Source organism: Rhipicephalus sanguineus, chromosome 3 (genome assembly GCF_013339695.2).
Source record: "Rhipicephalus sanguineus isolate Rsan-2018 chromosome 3, BIME_Rsan_1.4, whole genome shotgun sequence".
Lineage (NCBI taxonomy): Eukaryota > Metazoa > Arthropoda > Arachnida > Ixodida > Ixodidae > Rhipicephalus > Rhipicephalus sanguineus.
Window position 1 is genome coordinate 176441103 of NC_051178.1, and position 25827 is coordinate 176466929.

Below are 25827 nucleotides of genomic sequence, written 5' to 3' on the forward strand. Positions count from 1 at the left end.
CGTTGAGAACTACATACGTGCTATATAGAAAGACTCGTCAGCACTATAGAAATCGCCTTTTGTTCCTTCAATTACTATTAATTTTGTTGGGGATACAGAGCTCTCTAAACTACACAATTTCTTATGGCGGGTGCTGGTTATTCCTAATTCTTTCGTAAAATGTACAAACACGTTAATATTTTTATTCATTTTATCAATGTAAACTCTACGTCAATAGGTCTATGTTTTCCTTAATGATGGTGTTCAACGCCGAAATGCAACACACGCACTGTCAGGATAGGTGCAGTGCTGAACCTTAAGTATTTTGGTCTGCCAATTGTTCTTTAATGGTTTCCTAAACTGAAAAGCATTAATTCTACACAGTACGACTAGTCAGGCCGGTAATCCGACTGGCAGTAGTAAAATGTCATAGCAACTGAGCAAGTGCCGCACTACCTTTCCCCCGAGAGGGTATCGGTCGTACCCCACCTTGGCAAGATAAATGCACGAAACTGATAATTCTTACTGGCATCAAAAGCGATAAGGCCTGAAGGCCAACGCATATGAAGTACACATCGCTGTGCAGTGCACAATATGGAGTCCCTACATGTGCTTTCGGTGTGATGTATACAAATATACTATTATATTGCCGAAGCTGCACAATTGACTCTTGCGAAACGGGCTGCACCTTTAACGAGCTCCTAAACCATCTCTGAAAATACGAAAGAACGAGTGCGTTATTCTCTCCTGGCGTTTCCCTTCTTTTGGGTACAATTCGTGACACCACCAGCCTGTTCACGTGACGTGAGAGAATGAGCTCTCGATTGTCCCATATACGAGAGATATCAGTTGTGGATTGTCTCCTACCTTGCTTTGCCATGCATTCGCAGGCCCGTTCTGTCTTGTCTCGCATGTCTATCTCATGCGATCAACTGATATCACTTCCTATTGTGCGCGAAATCCTGGTAGGCTCAATGCTTAGCGCTGATATTGTCCACATTTTTTATGAAGAAATAAGTGACGAGGAGGAGATAGCTGTAGGACGGGTAGTGAAGGTTAGAAAGAAACCGCTCTAGTATTTGAACTAGGAGTGGTTTAGGGGCTCTTAAAGTTCGTTTGGTCTTGTGTTTATGGTTGGCCATAAGATTGCTTAAGGTGCTGACTATAGGTGGCATTAGCCTAACCGAACTGCACGATAACGCCATGTTGCTTGCGGAACACGATGTTAACCACAGAGTTTCATTCTTAGGGCGGATAGGGCTTATCTTTTATTAGGTGACTTTGGTTATTGGTCAGATACTTCGTCGCAGCGCCGCTTTTAGTACAGTCGAAGCGCTTAAAGAAGGCAAGCCTCGCGCACAATCGTCTGCACTGTTTCGGTAAACATGTGTCGCATGACGAAACCCGTAACGGCAGTCGAATGCGTGGGCAGGTGTGCAAGCTATCGACAAGTCGCTCAAAATGTGCGCTCCAAATACATTCACCAACGTCGCGAGCCCTATGATGTCATAAACACGTGCACTTCAGTTCTCGTCAGCGCCGGAAATGACCTCTTCTCGCAGTTCACGTCACCAGATCGCTGATCGAAACGTCAGCTAAAAGAAAAACATTTCGAGTTTCGCGCTCAAGAGAAAAAAAAAAATGCTGTCGCATATGTATGTATAGCTTGTCACCTGTCATTGTATACGATGGTGTTGCCTAGTCGCCGTCATCGCCAGCGCGCAATAGGCTCATTGCGGGTAAAGTCAGCAGATTTACTCCATGCGAGATGGAGAGAGGAGGGAGAAGGAATGGACGTTAACAAGAAGAGTGTCTCGTTGGTTACCCTATGCAGGGAGAGGGAAGCATCGGCATAGAAGGAAGAGTGTGACAGAGGATCGAAATAAGCGGCGAATCCTCGCACGCGCACAACAGCACGAAATGAAAAGCACCCGCACAAGCGCTCGCGCCTGTGGAGTCTGTTCCAGTAGCACGCAAAGACAACCGGTGATTGCCTAGTCCCCGCATTATGTTGTAAGCTTGTATAAGCGGATTTCATTCGAGTGCCAGGTTATCTGATAAGAGCAAACAAGGGGATCAGTTTCTTATAACATCCACAAGGCAAGCGATAACGCGACCAATGTGGAAGAAGCAGATAGGCTACTATATACTCCACCTTATTTACGACCTCTTACCGAAACTTCAGGGTTTAGTCTGTACAAAATTCTAACGTGACACGTGCTACCACCAATTTCCTCCTCGAAGTCTACGCCAGGGAAAACAAAAAAGCTGGTTTTGACACTTCTTGCCTGCACTGACCCCATTGCTGAACTCTAGTGCAATATCGCGGCATAACAAAATAGGAGCCTACACAACGCACTTCCATCTCAAATGGCTTGCACTGAAGTCATCCTGAGCCCCACCTTAAGGCACTAAACAAATCGTAATGTTGCGCAAGCAAGAAAGGCGACATCAAGAAGTCTTGCGCAGGACGGCAGATCGACGACAGGGACACTCCTACCAGAAAACTCAAAGCGAAATGGTATGCGCGTTGATGCGTTGTAATGACATCCGTCGACTCCAAAGCGTAACACTGAGAAGTTTGGCAAGTGTTGCAGTGACAGAACGACAGGCGCGAGTCTTGGACATTGCGAACAATTCATGAAAAAGACTGACGGCAAGCTGTTCCCGTCAATCAGAATATATAGACTATTTTACGGACGGGTTTTGGTGCCGCGACATTCGACTGTTAACACTGCTGTTTTGTAGCCTTGCCAACTAAACATTCAGTGATACGGCAGACGCATACGCATGAAAACTGTTGGGTTGGAGCATTCGACGTTTCATGACCCGGTTAATTCACGTCGTGATATACAACAATAAGAAAACATTCGTCAAACAGTCCAAGGTGGCGGCGCCCATATGTCTTGCGTAAAATAGCATGTACGCGACACTGTACTGACGTAATCGTCGGTGCCATGACTGTACCAGCAGGGCGAGAAGTGCCGTCCGTGACGTCACCAAAGTATATTACACACTTGTTCCACCACACACGTCAGCGAGACAAATGCCATTCCACCGCTTGTCGCGTTTTATAACAAATGTTACTAAATTTGCACGGACAGCAGGCGAGAGGCGTTAAAATTTTAATATCGGTTCGGCAAACAATAATACAAAGTAATTATACAAAGTAAAGCTATAATACAAAGTAAAACGCAACGTAAGGTCCGACACAGGTAGCGTAAGCGTATTGCGCCGACGAACACAGTTCAAACAATTGGCTTGTCAGCAAACATTGCAAGTAGCTTCTTTTTTAGTACTTTTCCGTTATCTGCCTTCGGGAGGGAGTCCAGGAAGATCACCCCGCCGTACAGGTACTTGTAAACCGCCGTTTGTCCTGCGCACGAAAGCAGAAGAAAAAGTTAACGCCATAAAAACAACACATTAGTTCCTACTCGTAGCTGTCCTAATATACACCTACTTTTTATAAAACGTAATGTGTAAATTTATAGTTCTATTTTAACCACAAGTAGCAAGCGGCTTCTTTAATTGGAGTTTGTGAACCGTACTACCTTCAGAATCATCGCTCCATCTCCATAGCTGCATCTGATTATTTAGGTAACGTTTTATAAAGCGTAGAGCCGAAACTCAACGAAGTGCTTGATTATATGCACAAATACAATAAACTCAAACTATGTGTATGATATGAACATGTACGAAGAACGCGCGCAGAAACTTACCAGACTGGTTAGTTAAAGACTGGATCCGTCTACACAAATCAATGCGACAAAGGGAAGTTAATGTATACTCTCCCCTTGTACATGTTTCTGCAATTCACTAAACACTAAGCGTTATCTCCTGAACGCTATGGTCCGTCTATGGCTTGGAGTGGCCTTCTCAAATGCCTCCTATTCGTTTATTTTATTGGAATGGCCGAGAGCCGTCATGTGAAGTCTGCGGGTGCAGCGAAACAGTCGCGCACCTTCTCTGTGAGTGCACCCGCTTCAACTCCGAAAGAGCGGCCCTCAGCCGCACTAGGCCAGCTGGACAACCGCCCTCTCACGGAGAACAAAATCCTAGGGCCCTGGCCTACCCGGTCTTCAGCACGAGCCGCTCTGAGGGCGTTGTTGCGGTTTCTACAAGCAACCGGACTCTATGTGAAACTGACTGTTGGAAGAAAGTGTTGCTGTGTAGTGCTTGGACTACGGTCATGACTTTGCTTTTTGTTGTTGTATTTTGTCGCGTACTGTCGTCACGTCTCTTTCATTCTTTTACATCCCCTTTCCCCTTCCCACGCGCAGGGTAGCAAACCGGAGACTGCTTCTGGTTAACCTCATCGTTTTTCCTTTATCTCTCCTCTCTCTCTCCCACAGAACTTGATTGTGCATGTCGTTACAGTCGTCGTTTATGCAGCAGAAAAGTCAGTTTCACCGCAAGGGGGAATCAATGAGTACGAAAGCAACAAATTAGAATGCTATACGAAGTAAGGCTAGGAGCTAATTCCTTTAGGATCCGATTTCGCTAAACTACAAAACGCCGGCGTAAATGGATGCGGCCTCTCGAGGAAGCGAAGCGGATTTCGTGCTGTCTGTCTCCTCAACGACAAGAGGTGAGATCACGGCATGTACAAGGGTATAAGCCATCTACTGATCTGTCGAGATAGCGCGCGCGACAGCACCCCTTTTGAACAACGTCCGCAGCTGCTGACCGAGCGACGCAGCTCCCTTACCCCTACCGGCCCCACCTTATGCTCCTTCGCCCGACAGAGACGGCCGGGCCGTTTCATCTCCGATTCAGCTGCGCCAGTATTCATCGTTCGCAAGCTTTCGCTCGCACATAGAACATACGAATCGCGGGATGCTGCTATCGATTTGGACTGACGGCGACGGAACATAACGGTGACGGCAAAAATGCGCCTCGAGTGCCCATATAATCGCTCTCGCAATTTTAGTGAACTTAGCGAGAAATAAAATCGTGTGCGGCAGTGCTCACGGCAACGATAGAGTCACGGCGTACCTGCGACAAGCTTCTTCAGCTCCTCCTCAATCACATCGTGCGGCTCGGCGTAAGAGGCGTTGAGCACGACACAAGCAGCAGGTGCCTCACCGTACTTCTCGCTCGGCACTCCAACAACGGCCACCTCGGCGACAGCGTCGTGAGTGAGTAGGATCTCCTCAAGCTCGCTGGGTGCCAGTTGGGTGTCCATACACTTGATGAGCTGCTTCAACCGCTCCACCATGTATATGTGGCCCTCGCGGTCGTAGTAACCAAGATCCCCTGCACAAGCAAACGAAAATCGTCGATAACTAGGCGCGTAAGCTGTGATCAAGGGTTCGATGTGTGTACGTGCTGCTTTTATTGATGATAATGTCTGCGCATTTGCGACTTGCCCTGCAAGAGTCCGTTGAACACGGGAGGTGACACTGAACTTGCTTCACGTTCACCACAGAGACAGCTCCGCCGATCACCTTAGCATGCATTATACTGAAGCCAATCATGTGTCATAGTATACCGACCTTACTAGGTCTACACCTACACCGCACTAAGCTGCTATTTCTCAAGGATACCGGACTGATTCAGCGTCTGTGATAGTAAACGCGGAACTGTTGTTAGAGAGGAGGATAAAAAGTCACTTGCCGTTAAGTTTCCCTCCCCTTCCCCAGTGCAGGGTAACATGAGCTCAACCCTGGTTAACCTCCCTGCCGTTCTTTTATCCTCTTCCTTCTTTCCTTCAGGGAACTTTATTTGTCCAAAAACAATACCTGAGCTGTGAGAAGCACTGTAACGGAGGGATCGAGGCTCATTTGGATTATACCGATTCCTGTTGTACTAATAGCGTGCACAAAATATTTTGCATTTCATCTAAACCCTGCGCGCTACGTACTTTGAAGCCGCGCGCCTTATTACTGAGCCACTCGTAGCGGATTCCACTATTTATCTGCAGTGCACTTGCCTGCCCAACTAAAATGATCAATCGTAGTTATAACGTGTATCCTGCTGTGTTACGTTATGTGTGCGCTTCTGTGAGAAGACCGAGGTTCAGCGTCTGTCGACAATACACTATACCTGTATATACGCCGTACACGCGCTGCAGCTATACGAGCCTGCGTATTTCCACCAATGTGTGACAGCGCTAATTCGGAGCATCACCTAGTGAAGGTAACTACGTCGCGACTAATCATTACGAACTTCTTTACTTGCGCGCATCTCAGCGATTTGTTTGCGGAATTGACGCCGACTTTTAGTGCACGTGGAAGGCACAATGACGACTATGCGGCCCTTGGCACTTGAGGACCTGTGCCCGCTTTTGACCGCAATAACGCATGACTGGGACAGACAATCTATTATACGCAAGCACTTCGTTCTGGAATGAAAGGAGTGCGGCGTGGTTGTTTATCTAAAGGCAAACTTCACTTCATAAGCCATCAATATTCATTTAGACTGGCTCATTCTGCTGAGCACAAATATAGTGAGCGCAATGTTTACTTCAACTGTAGCTAAGTAATAGATATCTAGTCTAGTGCCCAGACGAAAGACAAAGAAAGAGCCGGGACACACTTTGCTGTGCTGACATTACGCTACGTTTTATGCTAACCCTACAGCATTTGCATTGCTACGCTCTTTTTTTTCGTAGCCTTTTAAGTCTTAGCAATTTATTGTTTCTGCATGCCATGAGAAAGAACCACTGTCAGGCTCTGCTGAATTGCTGAGTGAAGTAGTGCACATAAGAGGACTGTCAGTGCCAACACGAAAGCCAGGTCTAGGCAGAAAGGAAGGAAACGACAGAGAAGGAAGTTCAGCCAAACGTGCAGAATGTAAAAACACGTTTTAGTTTTTTCTATGCGTTCGCCTTCCAACAATCTCGTGTACCTGTCCGCAGCCACCCTTCGCTGTCGAGCACTTCCGCCGTTTCCTCGGGACGACAGTGATAGCCCTTCATGACGTTGGGACCCCGGACGCAGATTTCACCGCGCTCGAAGGGCTCCAAAAGCTTTCCGCTGTTCACGTCCACCACCTACGACAGGTCGTGCAGATATACCGTCAACGTACAGGCCGAACAAATCACATAGAACTCTTTCGGACGGCTGCTATAGCAGACACGAACGTGTCTACGCTCTTAGCGCACAAAGTAAACATCCGCAGAGCAAGGCGTGTCTCGCTGCGGTATCAGAAAACAAGGAGACTGCTACTGCTACTTTGTTTGGGCCAATGAACTTCACCTTACATCGTAAAGAAGATGAGCATCGTTTATACTTTTTCATGTGGTCTTCTTAAAATATATGCTCGCACATCGTGCATACTGCGACTGCGAATAGCAGCTCCAAAGAAACAATATTCTACAACCTCAGCCACAGCGCGCCTGCAAGCGTTCTCCACGGCTTTTGCCCCTATAAAATGTTAAGCTCCTTGTTTTCCCTATAATGTCCCATTGCACGCTCTGTCTTATCTTACAATTAGATTCACCACAAATCTAAGCACACCTTACGCAACGCAAAAGTATAACACCGGCCAGTAGATGAAATCACAACTAAGAAGACTTTATATCAATACATTTGACGGAATGAAAAACGACGATATCTAATGGCGCTGGACGGCACTCATGGAGGTCTTCGTGCCCGCCTGCACGCGTATGGTCACGGACGTGTGCTTAAGGTGTGTCTAGATTCTCAGGCACCGGCTTCACAAAAATTGGAGCACGCTTGAGCTTCGCCTCAAGTGCAGAGCGTGATAGCGCAATCGGGCCCCGTTCGCATTGCCTTCTCAATCGGCAGCCTCACTTCGCTTCTCGGCGGACACCTCAGTCATGCCGCAAGAAAAGTAGCTCCTGTGCGAGTAACACTGGCCGTTTAAAACTAACCTACAATGACTAATGCAAGTACAGCTGCGGAGTGCCCACTACGACATAATTCTTCCCTTTGCGAATCAGCGAAGTACCCACTACGCGTCCGTAAGGGAACATGCGAACCTACGCAGCTGCTCACTTCGTTGATGCTTTGTAATGGGTGGGCCTTTACACCCCTTACTCATTGCGCAAACGAGATGTGTTAACGCCTCGCGCAATTCGCCGCTTCTGCCACGAAACGGTACATGCGTTAAGGAGAATTCGAATAGGGTTTTTATTCAGAAGCTGATTCAAGCGACGACGTGACCCTGTGGTAGAGCACTTGGTTGCCACGCAGAAAGCCTGTGTTTCGATTTTTCGCTCACAACCAACGCCGCCGCCATTTCTGCGAAACGAGCTCTTTGCTTGGTTGTCAATCTACGTCGCCTACGACGCTGTATTGCATAGTTTGACGCGATTCATTACCCGACATGACGCCTGTATAGGGTCCTTTTGCTAAGGAGTCTCAAGCACCGGCATGTCTTGTGGTAGAACACTAGAGTGCCAGGCAGAGGGCCAAGTTACTGAAACCGGCGGCATATATACGCCACCAAAATTGGCTATATGTGTACATGAATTAAACCTTCGCTCAGAGCAAGCTTCTATTGAAGTACGCCCTTACCATTCGAATGCCGCTTGATAATAATACCCTCGTGCTTCCCTTTTTGACTGGACGGTGGGTTAAAACCGTGATTACGACCGTAACATTCCGTCAGCGAATAAAAAGTGTTGACCGACGTTTCAGAACAGAAGGTGTTTCTGATATCATAGGAAGGCGCCCTAATTTAACGTTGATCGTACAATCCAGTTGTAATTCCATATATTACACCTATACCGTAACTACGTATAGTATACATATACTTAGTGAGAACAGGCGCTACTTTCAGGACTACAACGTAACGTGTAAAGCTAATTTAAACGATATAAAATGAATAAAAGCTGAATGATAACAGACCTCATTCTTGGCATAGAATTATACCTCTATGTCGCGTGCACTGTACGTACAGTGGGGATCGAAAGAAACGCGAACATGCGGCATCTACATTCTGTGCTGTTTCGCACTTATTTCCAAACGGTTGCAGCCTGTATTGTGATAAAAAGCCACTAGAGTCATCCACGATACAATCAAGAACCATCCATCATCTATCTTTATTGCCACCAAGGTCAGAGCGTGATGGAAACAGCGTGCCGTGCGGTTCAAGTTTCTTTAAGTTCTCCCTACACACCAAAACAATTGCCTGTTTACCAAGCTCATTCCTGGGAGGCCAATTGGAAGAGGTGTATTAGGAAGAGGATATTTGATAGATAAAATGGCGCATACCTGTGATACCCTAAATTTGCTGTGACACGTAATAAAAGACTGTCTTTGCGAACTAAGCATCGCGGAACCCTCGAACTCCTCTACAACACGCTGCGGCAGCATGAAGTGAGGCGGGCAGCCAAATTATATTAATATCCGGTGTTTAACGTCCCAAAACAACGATATGATTATGAGGGACGCCGTAGTGGGAGGCTCCGGAAATTTCGACTACCTGGGGTTCTTTAACGTGCACCTAAATATAAGTACACGGGCCTCAAGCAGTTTCGCCTCCATCGAAAATGCAGCCGCCACGGCCGGGATTCGATCCCGCGACCTTCGGGTCAGCAGTCAAGCGCCATAACCACTAGACCACCGTGGCGGGGCTTCACTTACCTTAACTTCGCAGCCAGCGCAGGGGATTCCCATGTGTTCGACGGTTATTTCGCCCGCCATGCTGACGCTGACCAGACCGAACGTCTCGGTCATACCATAGAGGTTGGCCAACGTCGACGGCGTCATCATGTCGCAGATATCGCGCGCCAAGCTGCTGGACATAACGCTGCCGGCGAACACAAACTTCTCTACATGAGGCAACTTTCGCCCCGAGCTCTTTGCCTCGTTGATGAACATCTGCATCTTCACAGGCACACCCACCAGCACTGTGACCTGTGGGACAAAAGAACCGCTTGCAAAGAAAGCACGAGAGATTTTCCCCGATGTCTTAAGTTCTTCATAACGGAAGTTGTCCCTAGCACGATAAATAACGAGGTGTCCTTAGAATCCCCAAAGTAGGGCGTTCATCGTCTCTGCGTCTCGCCCTCCGTATCGTATTGTTTTCCAATACAGAGAGCTACGGCGTTACGTGAAAGGAAACACCATTTGGTGGCATTGTACTTGGGGTCACGTGACCCCAAACGAACTTGGGGTCCCGTGACTCACTGAATTGTCTTTGGCGGGCGCGCACGCAGCACTGCGACGCTTTTTTACTCTCGACAGGAACACGCGGCTAAGTGATTTTGTCGGGTTCACGTGTCAAAACGGCGCCCGCGCCCCTCCGCCACGCGTCAATCACGCCAGAAATCAGCCCGTGCGTTCCCAGCTTTTAGGTCCAAAGCATTGGTATACGTGTGAAATCTTCGTAGCTTTTATGACTGGGAAGTACCCTGCTCAACGCAATACGGTCAGAAGCCATGTGACCACTGAGCACCTATACTTCTTGTAACGTCTCGCGTACAGACGAAGGATGAGGCGAATGACGTCACAGCACCCAGCCAGTATTCTTCCTATAATTAAAACTTAATAACCAATGCTTAGTTATCAAGTGCACTTGAGGACATGTTGGGGGCACGCGTGGCTCTCCGCTTTCAGTCACAATGGCGTATGCGAGGCACCCAGTTATTTCATGCCAACAACGAAATGTCATACCACTGCTTTTTCATAACTTCGGGTTGTATCAAGGTTGTTTCATAGCGTTTCTGAATCCTTATTTTTATCACATTTTCAAGCTTAACCGTGCTTTAATCATCTCTTCCGAATTAAACAAAGCTGTTCTATTTTGCCTCTACAATTTCAATTTTCGAAGTTATTAACCGGCTCCAACTGCCCGAATCTTGGCCTGTCTCTTATAGCGGGGACGTGCTACTCCTATGTCGAGGTATCATTATCAATTGGTGCCGACTGTCAGCGCTTGACCCGTGTTATCTTGCGTCACCGACACTGTCCCGTTTGCGCTGTCACCACACTTCGCCTGCCGAGCTTTGAAGAGGTTACGTTTTTACTTGTTCCATCTCGGCGTGAATCAGTTGTAACGTATACAAAGAAACTTCAGTAACTGAGGTGATATGTACGCACCCCGTACGTTCGAACGACGTCCACAAATCTGTCTAGTGACAAGGAAGGCTCGCGCAGGATCGTAGTAGCCCCATAACACGGAGCGAAGATGTTCAGCGTGAAGCCAGACACGTGGGTGAGTGGATTCCAGGCAAGGTAAACGTCGTCTTCCGTAACGAAGCCACACCTCCTGCAAAAAAAATTTAGATTGCATCGCGCCGTGCACAAGTTTCCCACTGGGTTCCAACATTGCATCTGCTTCACTCATAGAAAGTGTCACGCTACAGCAAGGCTACCACTGTCCTGCATACAACACATTCAGTCTTTCAAAAACGCCCTGTAGAGAGTTTTACGGAGGTGTTTCGGTGTCGCCACATTGGGCTGCAGCCTTGACGTGTATTTTTACTAAACGAACAATGTCACGGTATACGCACGCATATGAAGACAGTTACGCACACATAGGAAGGCAGTAGCAGGGTTGTCCTGTTCGACGCTTCATTACCTATGTTCAAGTCGCTATATGCAAAAATAGGAAGACATTCCTTTAACAGCTCAAGGTGACTGTCTGGTCTTACGTAAAATAGCCTATAAAACTAGACAACTTCATGCTTAAAATAGGGCCAATCGCTTCGCGAACCATCATGACAAACTCGGCATTTTTCATTAAAGGAAAACTAAACTGATTGCTTAACTGAGTGAAGTGATCGAATCTGATTCATTTATCATTTCAGTGATTAAATGGTGAACCAATCGGCAGCCGCAAAGCAAATGTGTCCCAGACCTGATAATGAGGGATCCCGAAGTATTTAAGCCGGCTTTTTTTTTTTTTTGTAATGTGCACCTAAATCTATACTGGCACCCTTGCTTCTAGCTAGCACCAACATATAGCTGCCGTGACCGGGAATAGAAGCAGCGGCCTTATGCACAGCAGCAGAATTTCAGTCATATTGCTGATGCATAAGCGGGCTCTACTTGCCCACTTTTTTTCTTGCGCAGGCCACTTCCGGATGCTTCGATTTTTTTTTTTGTAATCATAAATTCTCGCAATTTCAGTACTTCTTTAATGAATGGAAAACGCTACACAGCGAGTAAATTAGGCAACATGCCGCAACACAACCACATTCGCTTTTAATACTGTCTTGATCCAGCAAAAGCGATAGATCATTCTTCGCTGTTTAGATATGTTTTAAAATTTGTCTGAATCTGTTTTAACGTTTGCAAGCCACGTAAGGTGGTTATATCGCCACGGGTGCTTTTATTTTCATGTAGACATTCTTTTAATCCAGGAATGTAGGCATTCCTGGACCCGTTACACCCAACCAATGCCCTGCGCGCACCGCGCCGGAATGTTGTACATTCTCGATTATTTTGGATTGTTCCGATAAGCTTGAGCGTGCACCGCGAACAGTAGAGTTTATTCCGGAACTAACACGGCCACCACGATAAGCCTGGAATCTTCGAACCACATGTATAAATGCCGACGCGCCTTAGGGCTGATCAAATTATTCGACGAGCGACGACTGTCTGTACTTTGAGATTCGTTCTTTTTTCCGGGCACAAGTGCGCCCATTTAAGAGTTACATATTTACCGGCTGCGATTTCTTTGTTCATCGTCACAACCACGTGGCAATATAATAAGGGTCCGGACCCTCTTTTTCGTTACCTGAATGAAGTAAACGTGGAAACGTAAGCTCGGTGCGAGACTTCAACGCCTTTGGGAAGACCCGTGCTTCCGGACGTGTAGAGTATGACGACGATATCTTCGGTTGTGTTAACGGGCTCGTCCTCGCTTCGCCACGATTCGTCACCGGCAGTTTGAAACCGAAGGACATTTACAAAGCCGGGAAGATCTCCGACAGCAAACGCCTGTGGAAAAAAAAAAAAAGACCCTTTGAAGCAAATGTAATAGTAGTGCTATACACTCGTAACATTGTAAAATATTGCACTGTAGTACGTGCTCCTGTATGTCCACCCGTAATATTGTAACAGCTGTACTATACACTAGTAAAAGCCACTACGCAGTCATATCGTAGGTCTACCGACAATTAGTGACTGCATTTTGGTTGGCTAACGTTCGAGTGTTGAGCTGTCACTGTTGACATTTCGAACTGTGGACAGCATCACTCTATTGGAGTGTTCAACACACACAGTAATCATTGATTAAACGGCAGACAAGAGCCAAACCGCGATGCAAGGCAGTGTTTCTTAAAGGACGAACCTTCCCAGTCCTACGGACTGCCTCAAAGAACTGAGCCTATCTTCGCTTACCTTTAACGAAATCTTCTCCATGACTTGAGAGGCTTTAGATGAATTTGCCTCGTCCGTAAGAATACACTCACAATTACTGTCTTCTATTTCGTATCGCAGTTCCCCTGAAAGCCAGAAAATGAGCCAGTGGAATGTCAAAGAACAATTTGTACAATTCGGGTTCAAAAAACAAAGGAACAAAATAATTAACAAAAAAAACAAAGGATTAGGGTCATATCAATGCACTTTTGTTTCGTAATTTGCAAAATGTTGCAAATGCTACACAGAAATGTTACGTTTCGGTTTTGTAATAATTACAAGCCATTAGGCAAAACAAATATAGGTCCTTGTTGGGGTGTGCTTACTGAAACTTTACGACACGGCTATATTCGGAGGAAACGCTTTAACGTCATTATGTACGCGCGCAGAAAGTATGCTTGCACTCACTTTCGACGAAGGCAGCCTTGGCCATGACTAGCGTACCGCCGGCGAATACGACGCCCATGGCGGCCACGATGTTGTCGAGGGAGTTTCCCAACTGGCAACACACTTTCGTGCCTTTCTTCACACCCTCCCGGGAAAATCCAGCCGCACAGCGCCGTATGCGGTGGAGGAGCTCAGCCCCTGTCAGATGCGCGTCGACGTCAATCTGCGGTATCAACAAGTGACAAGTTAGATGCGTGCCCAAATAGCGCTGCCGGTGGGCTCTGACTGCCTTCGCACATCTTTCTTACAAGAAACGGAAGTGCTTCTTGAGAGAAACGCGAGAAGGAAACCGGAGCACTCCGGTCTCTCGTAGCTAAGTTAGCATACGGTGGCTATACATTTGAGACTATTGCGACAAAGCTGACGTTAAGAATGATACATGTTTCATTATCTTCAGCTTTATTCCATCCATCCATCTATCTATCTAAACCCCTTCAATGCCGAAAGGTGTTAGAGCGCGACAGTTGAAAAAAAAGTAATGAATATTTGTTACCGGCTAGTTCAAACAACAATCTTTGACAACGGATTCAAAATGCAGAAACACTTGGGCAGATGACAATGGAGGCGGTGACTATCAATCGGCAAAGTTAGAACAACAAAAAGGGACTTATGACTGTGATTAGTGCGACCAGACAAATAAGATGGCTCACTAGTAAGTTCATTTTTCGGGTATTATGAGAAATGCTAACAATAAACGACACTTTCGGTCCGGTTACCGCCATAAATACCTAATGCGCTGAGAGCGATCGCGTAGGTGTACATGGTGCTACAGACGCGTGCCGTCAACTTCAGTTAACTTACACGAAGACAGAGACACGGACTCAAATCAGTACTAATGGACTTCGACTGCGGGTCTTCCACTATGCGAAGGGCTTGTGCCAGACAAACGCCGCGCGAACATGCCCACTAATTGCCTTGGAGGGCAACGTTATTTATCAGGATTAGTGCATCCGCGTATATTAAGCGTTGATGTCGAACGGTAAGACAGGTCCAGTAGAGTTTGTAGACATGGGTTCCAATATGCGGCGCACCAATTCTGCGGAACACCGCAAGGTGGTAGCAACTACGAATTTGAAATAGCTGTCATCCCCCTGTTTATGTAGTATACGAAACTACAAGGAGCATTTCTCAGAAGGAGACCTTGTCAGGGTACGAGAAGTTTGTCCAAGTCTGGGAATCATTATCGCCGCGGACTTAGAGGGTATGCAGCCAAAGTTATTCAGGGCGTCAGAGATTTCGGATGTCTTTACGTGTGCTACTGCGTTGTCGGTTACTATGGTACGCGCATTGATAATGGATTAATGGCGCACTACCTTACACGTACACGAAATCATTTGTCGTTTCCTTCTTTCCCTCCCTCCTTTTTCTCTCATTCTATTCCTCTTTCCCAATACCCCAGCGTAGGGCAGCCAACCAGACGCTTTTCTGATTAACCATGCCTGCCTTCGGCTTCTGTTTCCTTCCTTTGTGGTATGCACAAAGCTGCGCAGAATGTGCGTGTGTGTGTGTCTTCGCTAGTTTTTATGTAAGATGCGGTTGCAGAAAACATTTAAAAATATATTCACTGTTGAAGCATACTAAGGTGTCTTATCAAAAGACGAGGAGCAGCTACCGCCGCGTTCACCCGCAAATAGAGCGTACCCATTTTTGAGACAATTTTTGGCCAGCCGGCGATGCATATTTGGCAAAGGGAAGCGCAATATACGGGACGAAAGAAAGTCAGGACAAGCGCTTGTCCCGTACGTCTCGTTTTCTTCGTCCTGTCTATAGAGCTTCAATTTACCGAATGGCGCATCCAGAAATCAAGCGACAAGCGACAGTTCAAGTCAGCTCAATTTACGAAGGCAAGCGTGCCAGAAATCGTGCATAACAAAGTGCTCCATATCGTCTCTCACATTGCCCGCTTATCGGCCAAGGACGAGTGTAAACGGCCGGACGCTTATCAGCGTCCCAACACTCAAACCTGGCCGAGTGGAGCAGCACTCGTCAATGCAGATGCACGTATTGCGTTACGGCATGGAGACCGCCGACAGGAGTGTATACACGCGCGGTCCCGCATCACAATATATCAACATATATTAACTGCATTACGTGTATCAGATAACGTTAGCAATTGTTACCGGACGGTAACGAAACTATGCGGCAATTCACATCATTTTTTTTTAAGTTGAGACGCTCAATTCAGTATTTGAAGATGTTTTTTTTTTATATAGGTATAGGGAAATTTAAAATTTTCAGTATTCCAACGCACCTGTTAGTGTGTGTTCTTTTTAAAGGACCCCTGACAGCCAGATTTTTCTAGCGCCTTTTATGCTTTAATTAGTCGACTTGTGTCTGGTAATTACGAACATGAATGGTAAATGATCTACCGTATTGCATAATTAATGCTAGCGTCGTTAGCTATGACAAACTTTGGTGCGACATCAAAACCCCTGCCCCAAATCATAACTAGTGCGACGCGAAGCGTCATAAGATCAGATACGCTAGAGTTACTGCATAAAGCTCCTATAGAAGCCAGATTTGCGCTTCCGTTTTCCACGCGCCGCTCTATTGCCGTTCGCCAAGCGCATTCACGCGGAACCCGCAAGTTGCTACAGTGAAGCCAATTTGTTGCGAGCTGCTAACGCGTGGGAGTCTTAAGCGACTAGTCAATGGGACACATTCGGGTTGATAACGGGCTTCTGATAACTCATTACCACCCCTCCGTGTGGAGCGGTGAAGCCCGTATTCCCGGCCGCTCGCAAATTGGCGCTATCAGTTGTTTTTGCCTGCACAGCCGTGCGCCTTTTACCGAATGGCCGTGCTTTTGCGTGCTTATCGCCGCTGTATTTACTACGACTGATCACGTTTGGCTGTTCGCGTGTTCCGTCTGCGCGGTCGAAAAATCTCAAAATTAATTGAAAAATCGCATTCAATTAGGCGCCACAGGGTGTGCTGTGCAAGTCGGAGGTGATCTAGTGGCGATGCAGAGGAGTAAGCTTCCTATTTGCCCCTGACCAAGAGGAGACTGCATTGAGATGAAAAGCGAGGTGCACAAAAGTCATTCTTGTGATCAAAATTTGGATGTTTGTTTGCTCGTTCCTTCGAGCATAACACTGCATGTCTACGACAAATTACAGCCGCTAATTGGGGCTGCTAAGGTACACAGGCCGAGGGGGGCGGGGAGCGAGCACTCCGCCCACCTCTCCTGCTCGATCCCCGAAACTAATGACTTCCGACAGTTGTGTCGGCAGTCATTAATGCCTCAAGGGCGTACTGCGGTGTAAGTTCGACTACGCTGCAACAGCCACGTTCATCGACCGTAATAAGCGACAAAGCGTATGGTGCCGTCAGTTGTGGCGTCGCCTGCATCTGTCGTTCGTATGGTTTCCGCCGGCAAGCGAGACTCGAGTGACAGCAATCTCCGTCGAATCGCCGTCGCGAGTAGCTTAGTGATTAATAGTCGTCGTTGAGGTAAGACAGATGCCTTCAAGACCCCTAGCAAGTTCGCCATCACCGATAAAAGTCTTTTCGGACGTATTCAGAACAAAGCTGAACTTTTTGTCGCTTTTATACTATCATATACGGATGCAAAAAGAATCGTTCGTGAAACTTTATGTGCGCGTTAACGTAATATTGTAAAACGAAACAGTAAGAGTGGGCGAGCGTCGTAAGAGCATAGCATCAAATACATATTTGGTCGAGGCTCTTTGAGCGAAGCCCCTGCGCGGACTAGGGCTGACGTTACCGCGCAACTTCGGGTTGCTATATCGTGCACATATGCGCTACTCTGGCTCCCCAAAGGGAACTAACATACGGTCAAGCCATGGCCGGTACATATATACAACGCACAAAGCCGAGGTCAAGCTCAACACTTCTCAAGCTTTCGTGACGTTGCGAACGCGCTTTCGGAATCGGGGCCCCGCGTGCGGGAAAGAATGAAACGACGTGGGGGCTGCGGTATCAGCTGTGACGTGTGAAGCTATAGCGTGTGACGCACAAGCAACGTCGTCCAGACAAAATCTCTGCCTTGTCACACCGCCTTACCCAGCACCCACTTCACTGTCAAGAGAGGTGCCCCTAGGAAGAAAATCCTTGCTACGCAGTACGTGAAAGGCCAGGTCCTGTGTGTTTGCTGTGTCCTGTTTTCCTCACGCTTCGCTTCGACATGAAACAACCCCCAGTCCAAAATTCGCGATGAAGAGATAACTACGCACTTGTCTGATGTGAACATGCTGCCGAAAGAATTTTGCGAATAACCACATTAGTAAGAAAGTTATAGGGGATAGAATGTCGGCAGGTTTCGGCTTCACGCTCGGGCTCGCTATCCTTCTGTGTCGCCAAGAGGGGTAGGCGTAGTCCGTCGTCGTGACTACGCCCACATCGGCAACGCAACACGACATCAGCGATTGCATCATAGGTGCGCAGACAATGACCCTGAGAATGAAGAAGATAGCTTGTTTGGGAGGTGCAAAAAAAAAAAATTGGGGGGCCCGTTTACTGGCCCTTTAAAACCCCCTTTGTCGCAAACAGCCAGAAGCACATAGAGAGCAGCGAGGACTAGACCTCTGCCTTTTTGCAGGGTGACGTCACCGCGAGCGCCACGCCTACAATCCCCACCTTCGGGGTAGATGCACGTTGGCAAAAAACTTCCGCAAGTGAATCTTTCTGCTAGCTGCGCTGCATCTGTCTCCATCGCTTCAATAGAAATTTCTGCAAACAAACACCTTGAAAAAAATAGTTACTGCGCATGCGGGAGCAAGCTTCTACACACGAAGAGCCTCGACCGCAGACTAGCAGGCCAACATATATAGCAGTAAAAAATATTCTTACAGGAAAGCCAACTTAGATTGAAATTGAAATTTTATTCCGCAACAAGAACACGTTACGAGGAGGACAGGTAAAGGCTGTGAGAACAGCTTGAGCAGCCCTGACCCCCTAGTACGCAGGGTAGCACTAGCACAGAAGACGTGCGGCTAAGTACGACCAAATTAAGAAGCGTGTTTCACAATGTGCTTTAAAAAACGAAAAAAACAAAATATTACAATGCAGGCATAAAAAAAGGTAGTCGCCACGTCACATTATACAAACGCTAATCGCAGTTGTTTTGATGATATCCTGGATATGTCAATGTTATGTTCCTTAATTATGCGGTTTAGAAGTGTAGGCAGTTGAAACTAACATTTAATTTCCGTACTTTGTTCTTCATTTCGATATGTACAACACTTCAGGTTGACGTACATTATGAGCAGGCAAATTTTTTTCTAACGTTGCTGTTCTTGCAATTGTATCATTATTTTTCAATAATCCGAACTTATAGAGATGACTTAGTTTGTAATCATGTATTAATGCAACCTGAATGATGCAATATTTTTGAAATAATTCTGCTGTGTGGGAGCGATATGGTACTTTACAGGCTAGACGCAAAGCTTTCTTTTGCAAGACGGTAAGTTTGCTTATGTTTACAGTTGTCGTTGTGGACCATAGAAGAAAGGCATAATTCAATAAAGAAGAAAACAACGAGTTATATATGAGCATGTTGACAGAAACCGGAAAGTAGCAGCAATGGCGGCGCATAACGCCGATTATCCGAGATAGTTTAAAAAGTGTGTGCAAAGTTTAAAAAATCTGTGCAAAGTGTGTGCTAGGAGGCGCTCGCTACTTTTGTTAAGTGTCAGTTGCGTTCTTTTTCTGTAGTTAGATAACTTGGAAATCGGCTTAGAGTAATTTTTGTACTCTGGCAAGGCAGAAGCGTTATTGACTATTAAATACACGGTTGTCTTTGGTCAACGTATGGAGATTTAATAAAAATGCCTCGCCGTAGACGAGTACAGCCATTAAAAAAACAATTCTTTGGATGCCAACGCTGCACACTTTCAAGGCGCCTAGACGATGTACACTTTAGTAAATTATTGGTGTTCGGAGAAATATTTGCATAGCATAGACCTGCACGTATGAATTTTTGTTGTGACATTTATACAGAAGTTTGGATAATGTACAATATCATTAGCACTGGTTTTAGGATGCTGAGCGCGAGGCCATGTACTCGAGTTCCAGCCACGGCGCGATATTACGATCCAAAAGGAATGCAAAAAAAAATCGAAGAACTCGTTACTGTGCTCTCGGGTGAGGTGATATGCCATGTAGTAAAAATTAAATCGTAGTTCCCGCCTACGGCCTTCCTAATAACAAAGTGAGCAGTTTTCGGACGTTAAACACCGTAATTTAATAATAAAATACATAATCTGTCTCGCGGTTACTACGCTGTGCCTGAAGCCTCCAAAGTGGTTTCAGCTCGTTTAATTTGCATTTAAAGTGCACATGTGGTGGTAACAGCGTGTGGCGAAAAAGCGCGAAGTCTTGATAAGCGTATCTTATCGGAGCTCATTAAAAAAGAATACGACAAAGCTGCAGTCACTACTAACGTAGTACCCACGTGAGTTTCAAACACGTAATTGGTGATATGATAGCGCTAGCAGAGAGGAGCGAAAGCGAGAATAAAAGTTATCTCGCCTTCGAGGTCGGAGTGGCTCAGCGACCCTTTAATGACCAGGTAGAAGCCAAATAGTCCAGTAGCGCGCATTAATAAGATAAGCGTGTGTAACGCATCCTAGCAGTTAAGGTTATCTCGCCGTATGACACGGTTTGTCTATGAGCAACGTCTCATTAAAGTTTCGTATTAGGTTTGATGTCCCAAAACCACGATACGATTATGAGAGACGCCGTAGTGTAGGGCTCCGGAAATTTCGACGACCTGGGGTTATTTAACGTGCACCTAACTCTAAGTACACAGGCCTCAAACATTTTCGCCTCCATCGAAAATGCAGCCGTCGCGGCCGGATTCGATCCCGCGATCTTCGGGTCAGCAGCCGAGCGCCATAACCACTAGACCACCGTGGCGGGGCAGAACCAGACTTCAATAACACAAGTATCTACGTATGCGTTCACGATCGGTCCCATCACACTTATACGCACCGAACAGCAGCAAGTGAAGGCAGCCTCGACGTAAAAATGCCTAAATTCCACAATTTTACGCACCAAAACCACGAAAAAAAGAGTTGCGTGTGTACTCAGCATCGATTTTGACCATCTGGAGTTCTTTAACGTGCACTTAAATCTAAATACGCGGGTGTTATGGCATTTCGCACCATCTAAATGAGAGTACCGCGTTTGGGAATCGAACCCGCGTCCACGAGCCTAGCAGCGCTGCACCTTAGTCACTGAGATACCCCGACGGGTCACGTTAATGCAGCTGCAGCAAAGATATGTCACCATCTTCATAGTGTGACTTATAACAATTTGTAATAGCTTCGTATTTTAGGTAGTTTTGTACACGAGGTAAAGAAGTCTGATACGTGACAAGTACTCGGCAGCAGAATGCTATATCGAATGGCCCGCCGGGCTATAGGAGTATCTGGGCGCTCATATCTTCTCGTTATAACTAGGCTGATACCACGAAAGGATTCAGCCCATATTAAAAAAAAAAGATACGGACCTGAAGTCGCATACGCAGTCGATACGCTTAGCATTGCTCTAAATTGATCGGAAACGCACGCGACTACGAGGAGGAGGAGGAAAAGAAAAACGGAAGGACATGGAGGTTAGTCAGTTCTCAGACCGGCTGGCTACTCTGTGCTGGGGAAAGGGGAACAAGAAATGGAAGTAATCACTGGTCGTGATTATTGTAGCATATATACTTGACGGAAGCGAGTGAAATTTACACAGCAGCACTGCTTATAATCGGAGACTAATCAAGGAAAACAGGAGAGGGAGTAAATTTAACGGTGAAGTCTCACGTCCCGAAACTGTACAGTCGGTTATGTAGGACGCCGTACGGCACCATATCGAACGAAAAGTACATCTATGTGCAGCTGTGCTCTTTCGCAAGATGCTGTCTAAAACTAGCCCACTTACCCTCAGATGTTATTTTATAAATTCGTATGTATGAAATACGCTACGTGGACTTGTGCAAGATCCTGACTAAGCTGGTCAAATTTCGCTGCAGCTAACACTCAGGACATGCATAATTGTAGAAAACAACGGTTGGGGTATTACGTCCTAAATTCGCGCCGTCATTGTGAGAGACCGTAGTGGAGGCTTCCAGACATCTCGACCGCCTGTTTTTTTTTTTTTTGTTTTTTTTTTAACGTGCACCTCCTGTCTGTGTGCGCGTACTACTAAGCACACGAGCCTCTATAGCATTTTGTCTCCATCGAAATGCGACCGCCCCGGACAGGATTTTTTTTTATCAAGTGTCGCGCAATTAACGAGCTACGCCGCCGGGCCGGAAGGCTCACCAGATCTCGCCATGCAGCAGTACGCGCGTTTCGCTATTCAAATCAACAAGCGTGTGACAAATACAGCCACCGGGTACAATCAGTGTCTAGGCCTTTGTACTCACAGCGATCACCTTGTCCGCATACCGCTGAAGGCAGTCTCGTATCAGCTGGGGCACAGAGATGCCCTCTAAGTCGTCGAGTGCAAACGGCGATTGCAGGACGCCATCCACGATGCGAGCTGTCATCGTGGTTTCTTGTGTAGCGTTGTATAGGCGCCTAAAGGAGGATACAATGCGGGCAGTGGTTTTAGGAGACTTAAAAAAAAACGTTTTTTGGGCTAGCTGGTTCATGACTTCTGAAGAAAAAAAATTGTAGCTCAAAACAACCGAAGGACAGAAGAGGTCATAACTAGCTAGTTGGTTCATGACTTTCGAACCAAACAGCTTCAGAAGTCATGAACCAATTTGCACAAAAAAATGTTTTGCTAAGCCATATTCCTCCTACATTGGGCTCTATTTTTTATTTTTTGTTATCGTCTCCATCTTCGTCAAACCTTGTAAACACCATGAATATCGCGTCACGTGACTTATGTTCCCGCGAAAAGACCGCTAAGTGCACGTGTCGATGCATGGTTTCGAAATATAACAGAAGGAAACTATTTTTATGAGCTATGCTTTTAGCGAGGAGTTGAGAATGCCACGGACAGCGAAACGTTTATGTAAAGCCTCCAGCATTTTTACCTATATCGCGCGAGCGTCGACCGCACACAGTATCAACGCGTTACAATGGCGATAATCTGCGAGACCGCCCGCAGTACGCGCAGGTGCACAAAGCAGCTCTAGCGCAAGCGTCGTGTGTCACGCTGTAGTCGTCTGCCACGCCATTGTAAGGCGCCGATACTGCGTGCGGTCGACGCTCGCGCGATATAGTTAAAAATGCTGGAGGCTGTACATATCGGTCATAGGCGAGATCGATATTGAATGTTCTTTCGGAGCAAATTACCTAAGACAGCAGAGAAGCCTCGACGAAACTTAGTTTTACGAGCTACCAGCTCAGAAGCACGAGAACTAATGTTTGACCATAAGGGAGGTTATACGAAACGAGGCCTCCTGTGCCCGAAAAGGGTTAAAGGATACTCGGGAGGCCACTGAAAGACGTTTGAGTGAGGATAGATAGCTTTTAGGTTCTGCTGGCGTTCATGTATACACTCATGAAGCCGCCATTGGCTCGGCAGTAATTAACAATTGCACGTACAGTCGCGCTCAATATGACCTGCAACACGGGAGCGCGTGGCCTCATGAGTTCAAAGATTGCACATGGCTTCAACTTGTTTTCATTTCAACAACTAAATTATATTTCCGCATTTGTAATCATCCCTAAGTAAGAGAACAGCGTTTAGTTATGGAAACAATAGCTAGTGGAAGCTATGTGCAGGTTTTGAACTGTGAGGCCGCGCGCTACCGTGTTGCAAGTCATATTGAGCGCGATTGTACAAGTCCTAGAGCTTCGGCGCTTCTGCGCACTGCATCGAGCGAAGATCCGCATAGAATGGCCGGTATGAACTTGACTCATACCTAATGAATAAAGATTTAAATGCGAACACACGAATGCTGCGTACTTATAAGGAGCGCTAGAGTGTTAGCGTACCTAAATTAATGCAAAAGCAATAACTTTTTTTTCGCTGCCATGCCTGCATATAGTCCCTGCAGCGCTGTAAGGGTCGGCAAATAGAGTGAAGCCCCGAAGTTGACAGCAATAAACGAATTTTTTAGGGGCACAATAAAGACTGAATAGGTTCATAAATTTGTGGCGAGAGCAACACGCAAAAAGAATAAGAAAGAACACAGCACACAGTTCTCGTGCCATGTACTGTGTGTGCTTTGTCCTTTATTGTGTACAGTGACGAAAACCCGTCCGCTTAAAACGCCCAGTGCCTATCTCTTGCGCGTCTTAAAAATCCGAAAAAAGTCGAACCAATGTAAACATACTGACAGTGGTTAGGCGAGATTTGAAACAAGTTTCACACTCACAAATCACAGTTGTTTTTGGAACACTGGAATGCTACTGCTAGTAGTCTTGAACCGCGATACTAATACACAAGTCAAAACTAAACCAGCACTAAGCATGACAGGTCAGTGATAGACGTTCACTGCCAAGATAATACTGATGGATGCTTTCATAAAGGCACCCTTGGGCATCTACCCTGTAAGAGAAAGCTGGACCACTTTTCTTGACCTTGAACGAAGGGTACCTTGACCTCCGATGCAGCTGCATGCACGCGACACAATTAACAAATGGGCGCATGTGTCGTCCGCTCGTTTCCCTATTGCACCGCGTTTCTCGGATAAGCTTTAAACGCGCCCTTTTGGTGCTCTTAATTTTAGCCCCATTATGTGAAACGGGTTAAAACCCACTTTACGCTTCAAACGTATGCGCTCGAAATGAACGCAGTAGCACTAACGCAACATCGTTCTCATGGTCGACAGAACGACCTGCAAGAAATCACCTATAGCCAAGACAACGAAAGTGGAAAGAGTTGCAAAACGACAACAATTTTAGAGCCAGCAAACAGAGCCTCTGTTTTGTTCAATCTATCCTCCAGTTCACTGTTCAGTTTTAAAAAATTGCGTAATTAGCCCGGTATGCGAGGTCTTAAGTAGAAGCGCCCTAAGAGCAACAAGAGTGCAATCTATTATATTAAACGCAAAAAAAAAGAACAGAGGAAAATGAGACATTATCAGTGACTGTGTCGGCGGGCAGGTAAGAACTGGTGAGAGAGCGACTGGCAGTAGCACGCACAGATAAGAACTGCGGCCTACATTAGCGGTAAGAGCAATTCAGTTTGCCCGGTTTCAGTGGTACCGCACTGAAAACGCAATCTCGTATTTCGGGACACCGCCTCGAAAAGTGTCAACAAGGTTCCCGGGTGTTATGGGGCGTGCTGTCACTATCCACAATTCACACAGTAATCTTTTAAGTTCAACTTACCAGCAACCACTAAACTTTCAGGGTCGTGTTCGCACAAAGCCTACATTCTAAAACGCACAGCTTCCAACACTCGATTCCTAGGCTGACACACGCTGCGGCCAAAGTGTAAAGCGACAGCGCGCAAGCTAAACGCATGGACTCACCTCCCGACGTAAGACGACGCCTTCCCGTCAGCGAGAGACGCGGCTCACAATTCCTCGGTGTCCTCGAAACGCACGCCTGGCGCCGACCGACGCGCGAGAGCGTATACACACAAACGCAGGAAATCTGCGTGTTTGTATGGCGGGTCGTCGTAGCTTTGTCACGTGACGGATAAGAAGAAGCTGGCCGCAATGCCAAGAAATAAATGAGGGGCGGTGCGTGCGCCGCCGAACACCCCCGTAGCCAAGCGAGGCGATAGCGGACGTTCAACATCCGCGCGATGCCATCTTTCGCGAGAGAAAGGAGGGCGCGCGAAATCGCACGCTTGGTGACGTCACCGTACGCGATCTGCCTCAGATTCACTCTTCTTCCTTCCCCCTCTCCCTCGCAATTTTGTCTCATTTGCAATGTCAAGGATACCTGCATACCGCAGTGCAGTAGTACTCAACACTGTGGTATGAAGGACACAGCTGCTAATCGGTAAACAATATACCAAGTCGCTCGCGCTAAGCGCACACTACTTGTAAATAGCGAGACTGGAATTCCCACTATAAAAGCACACAGATAGACCGAAAAGAGGGTTGAGGCGGCGTGGGACAGATAGGCAGATTAATATGTAGGCTGTGCTCGACTGGCCACCCCGTACTAGAAACGGGGAAAATAAGCGTGAATGGAAAGAGGGCAAACATTCCGGCAGATCCCACTCATAGTGGGAGTCGATGTCATGAGAAGCAGTA

At 46.7% G+C, this 25827-nt stretch overlaps 1 protein-coding gene across 1 annotated transcript; it reads right to left on the reverse strand.

Moving 5' to 3' along the window:
• Positions 1 to 3089: 3089 nt before the first annotated feature.
• On the reverse strand, positions 3090 to 25262 carry LOC119387712 (uncharacterized). The gene is made up of 10 exons (XM_037655189.2): positions 25093 to 25262; positions 22084 to 22237; positions 13665 to 13866; positions 13239 to 13342; positions 12634 to 12836; positions 10992 to 11160; positions 9534 to 9806; positions 6829 to 6973; positions 4975 to 5235; positions 3090 to 3355 (listed from the first exon to the last, which is right to left on the reverse strand). Exons 2-10 carry the CDS (start codon positions 22204 to 22206, stop codon positions 3228 to 3230), a joined length of 1608 nt encoding a protein of 535 aa, XP_037511117.1. The 5' UTR covers positions 22207 to 22237; positions 25093 to 25262; the 3' UTR covers positions 3090 to 3227.
• Positions 25263 to 25827: the final 565 nt, after the last annotated feature.

Coding starts and splice junctions, on each gene's coding strand:
- LOC119387712 (XM_037655189.2), bottom strand. CDS start 22,206: ATGACAGCTCGCATCGTGGATGGCGTCCTGCAATCGCCGTTTGCACTC. Junction 13,867..22,083: donor ATGCGGACAAGGTGATCGCT/GTGAGTACAAAG, acceptor TTGATACCGCAG/ATTGACGTCGACGCGCATCT. Junction 3,356..4,974: donor GCTGAAGAAGCTTGTCGCAG/GTACGCCGTGAC, acceptor TTTCGTGCGCAG/GACAAACGGCGGTTTACAAG.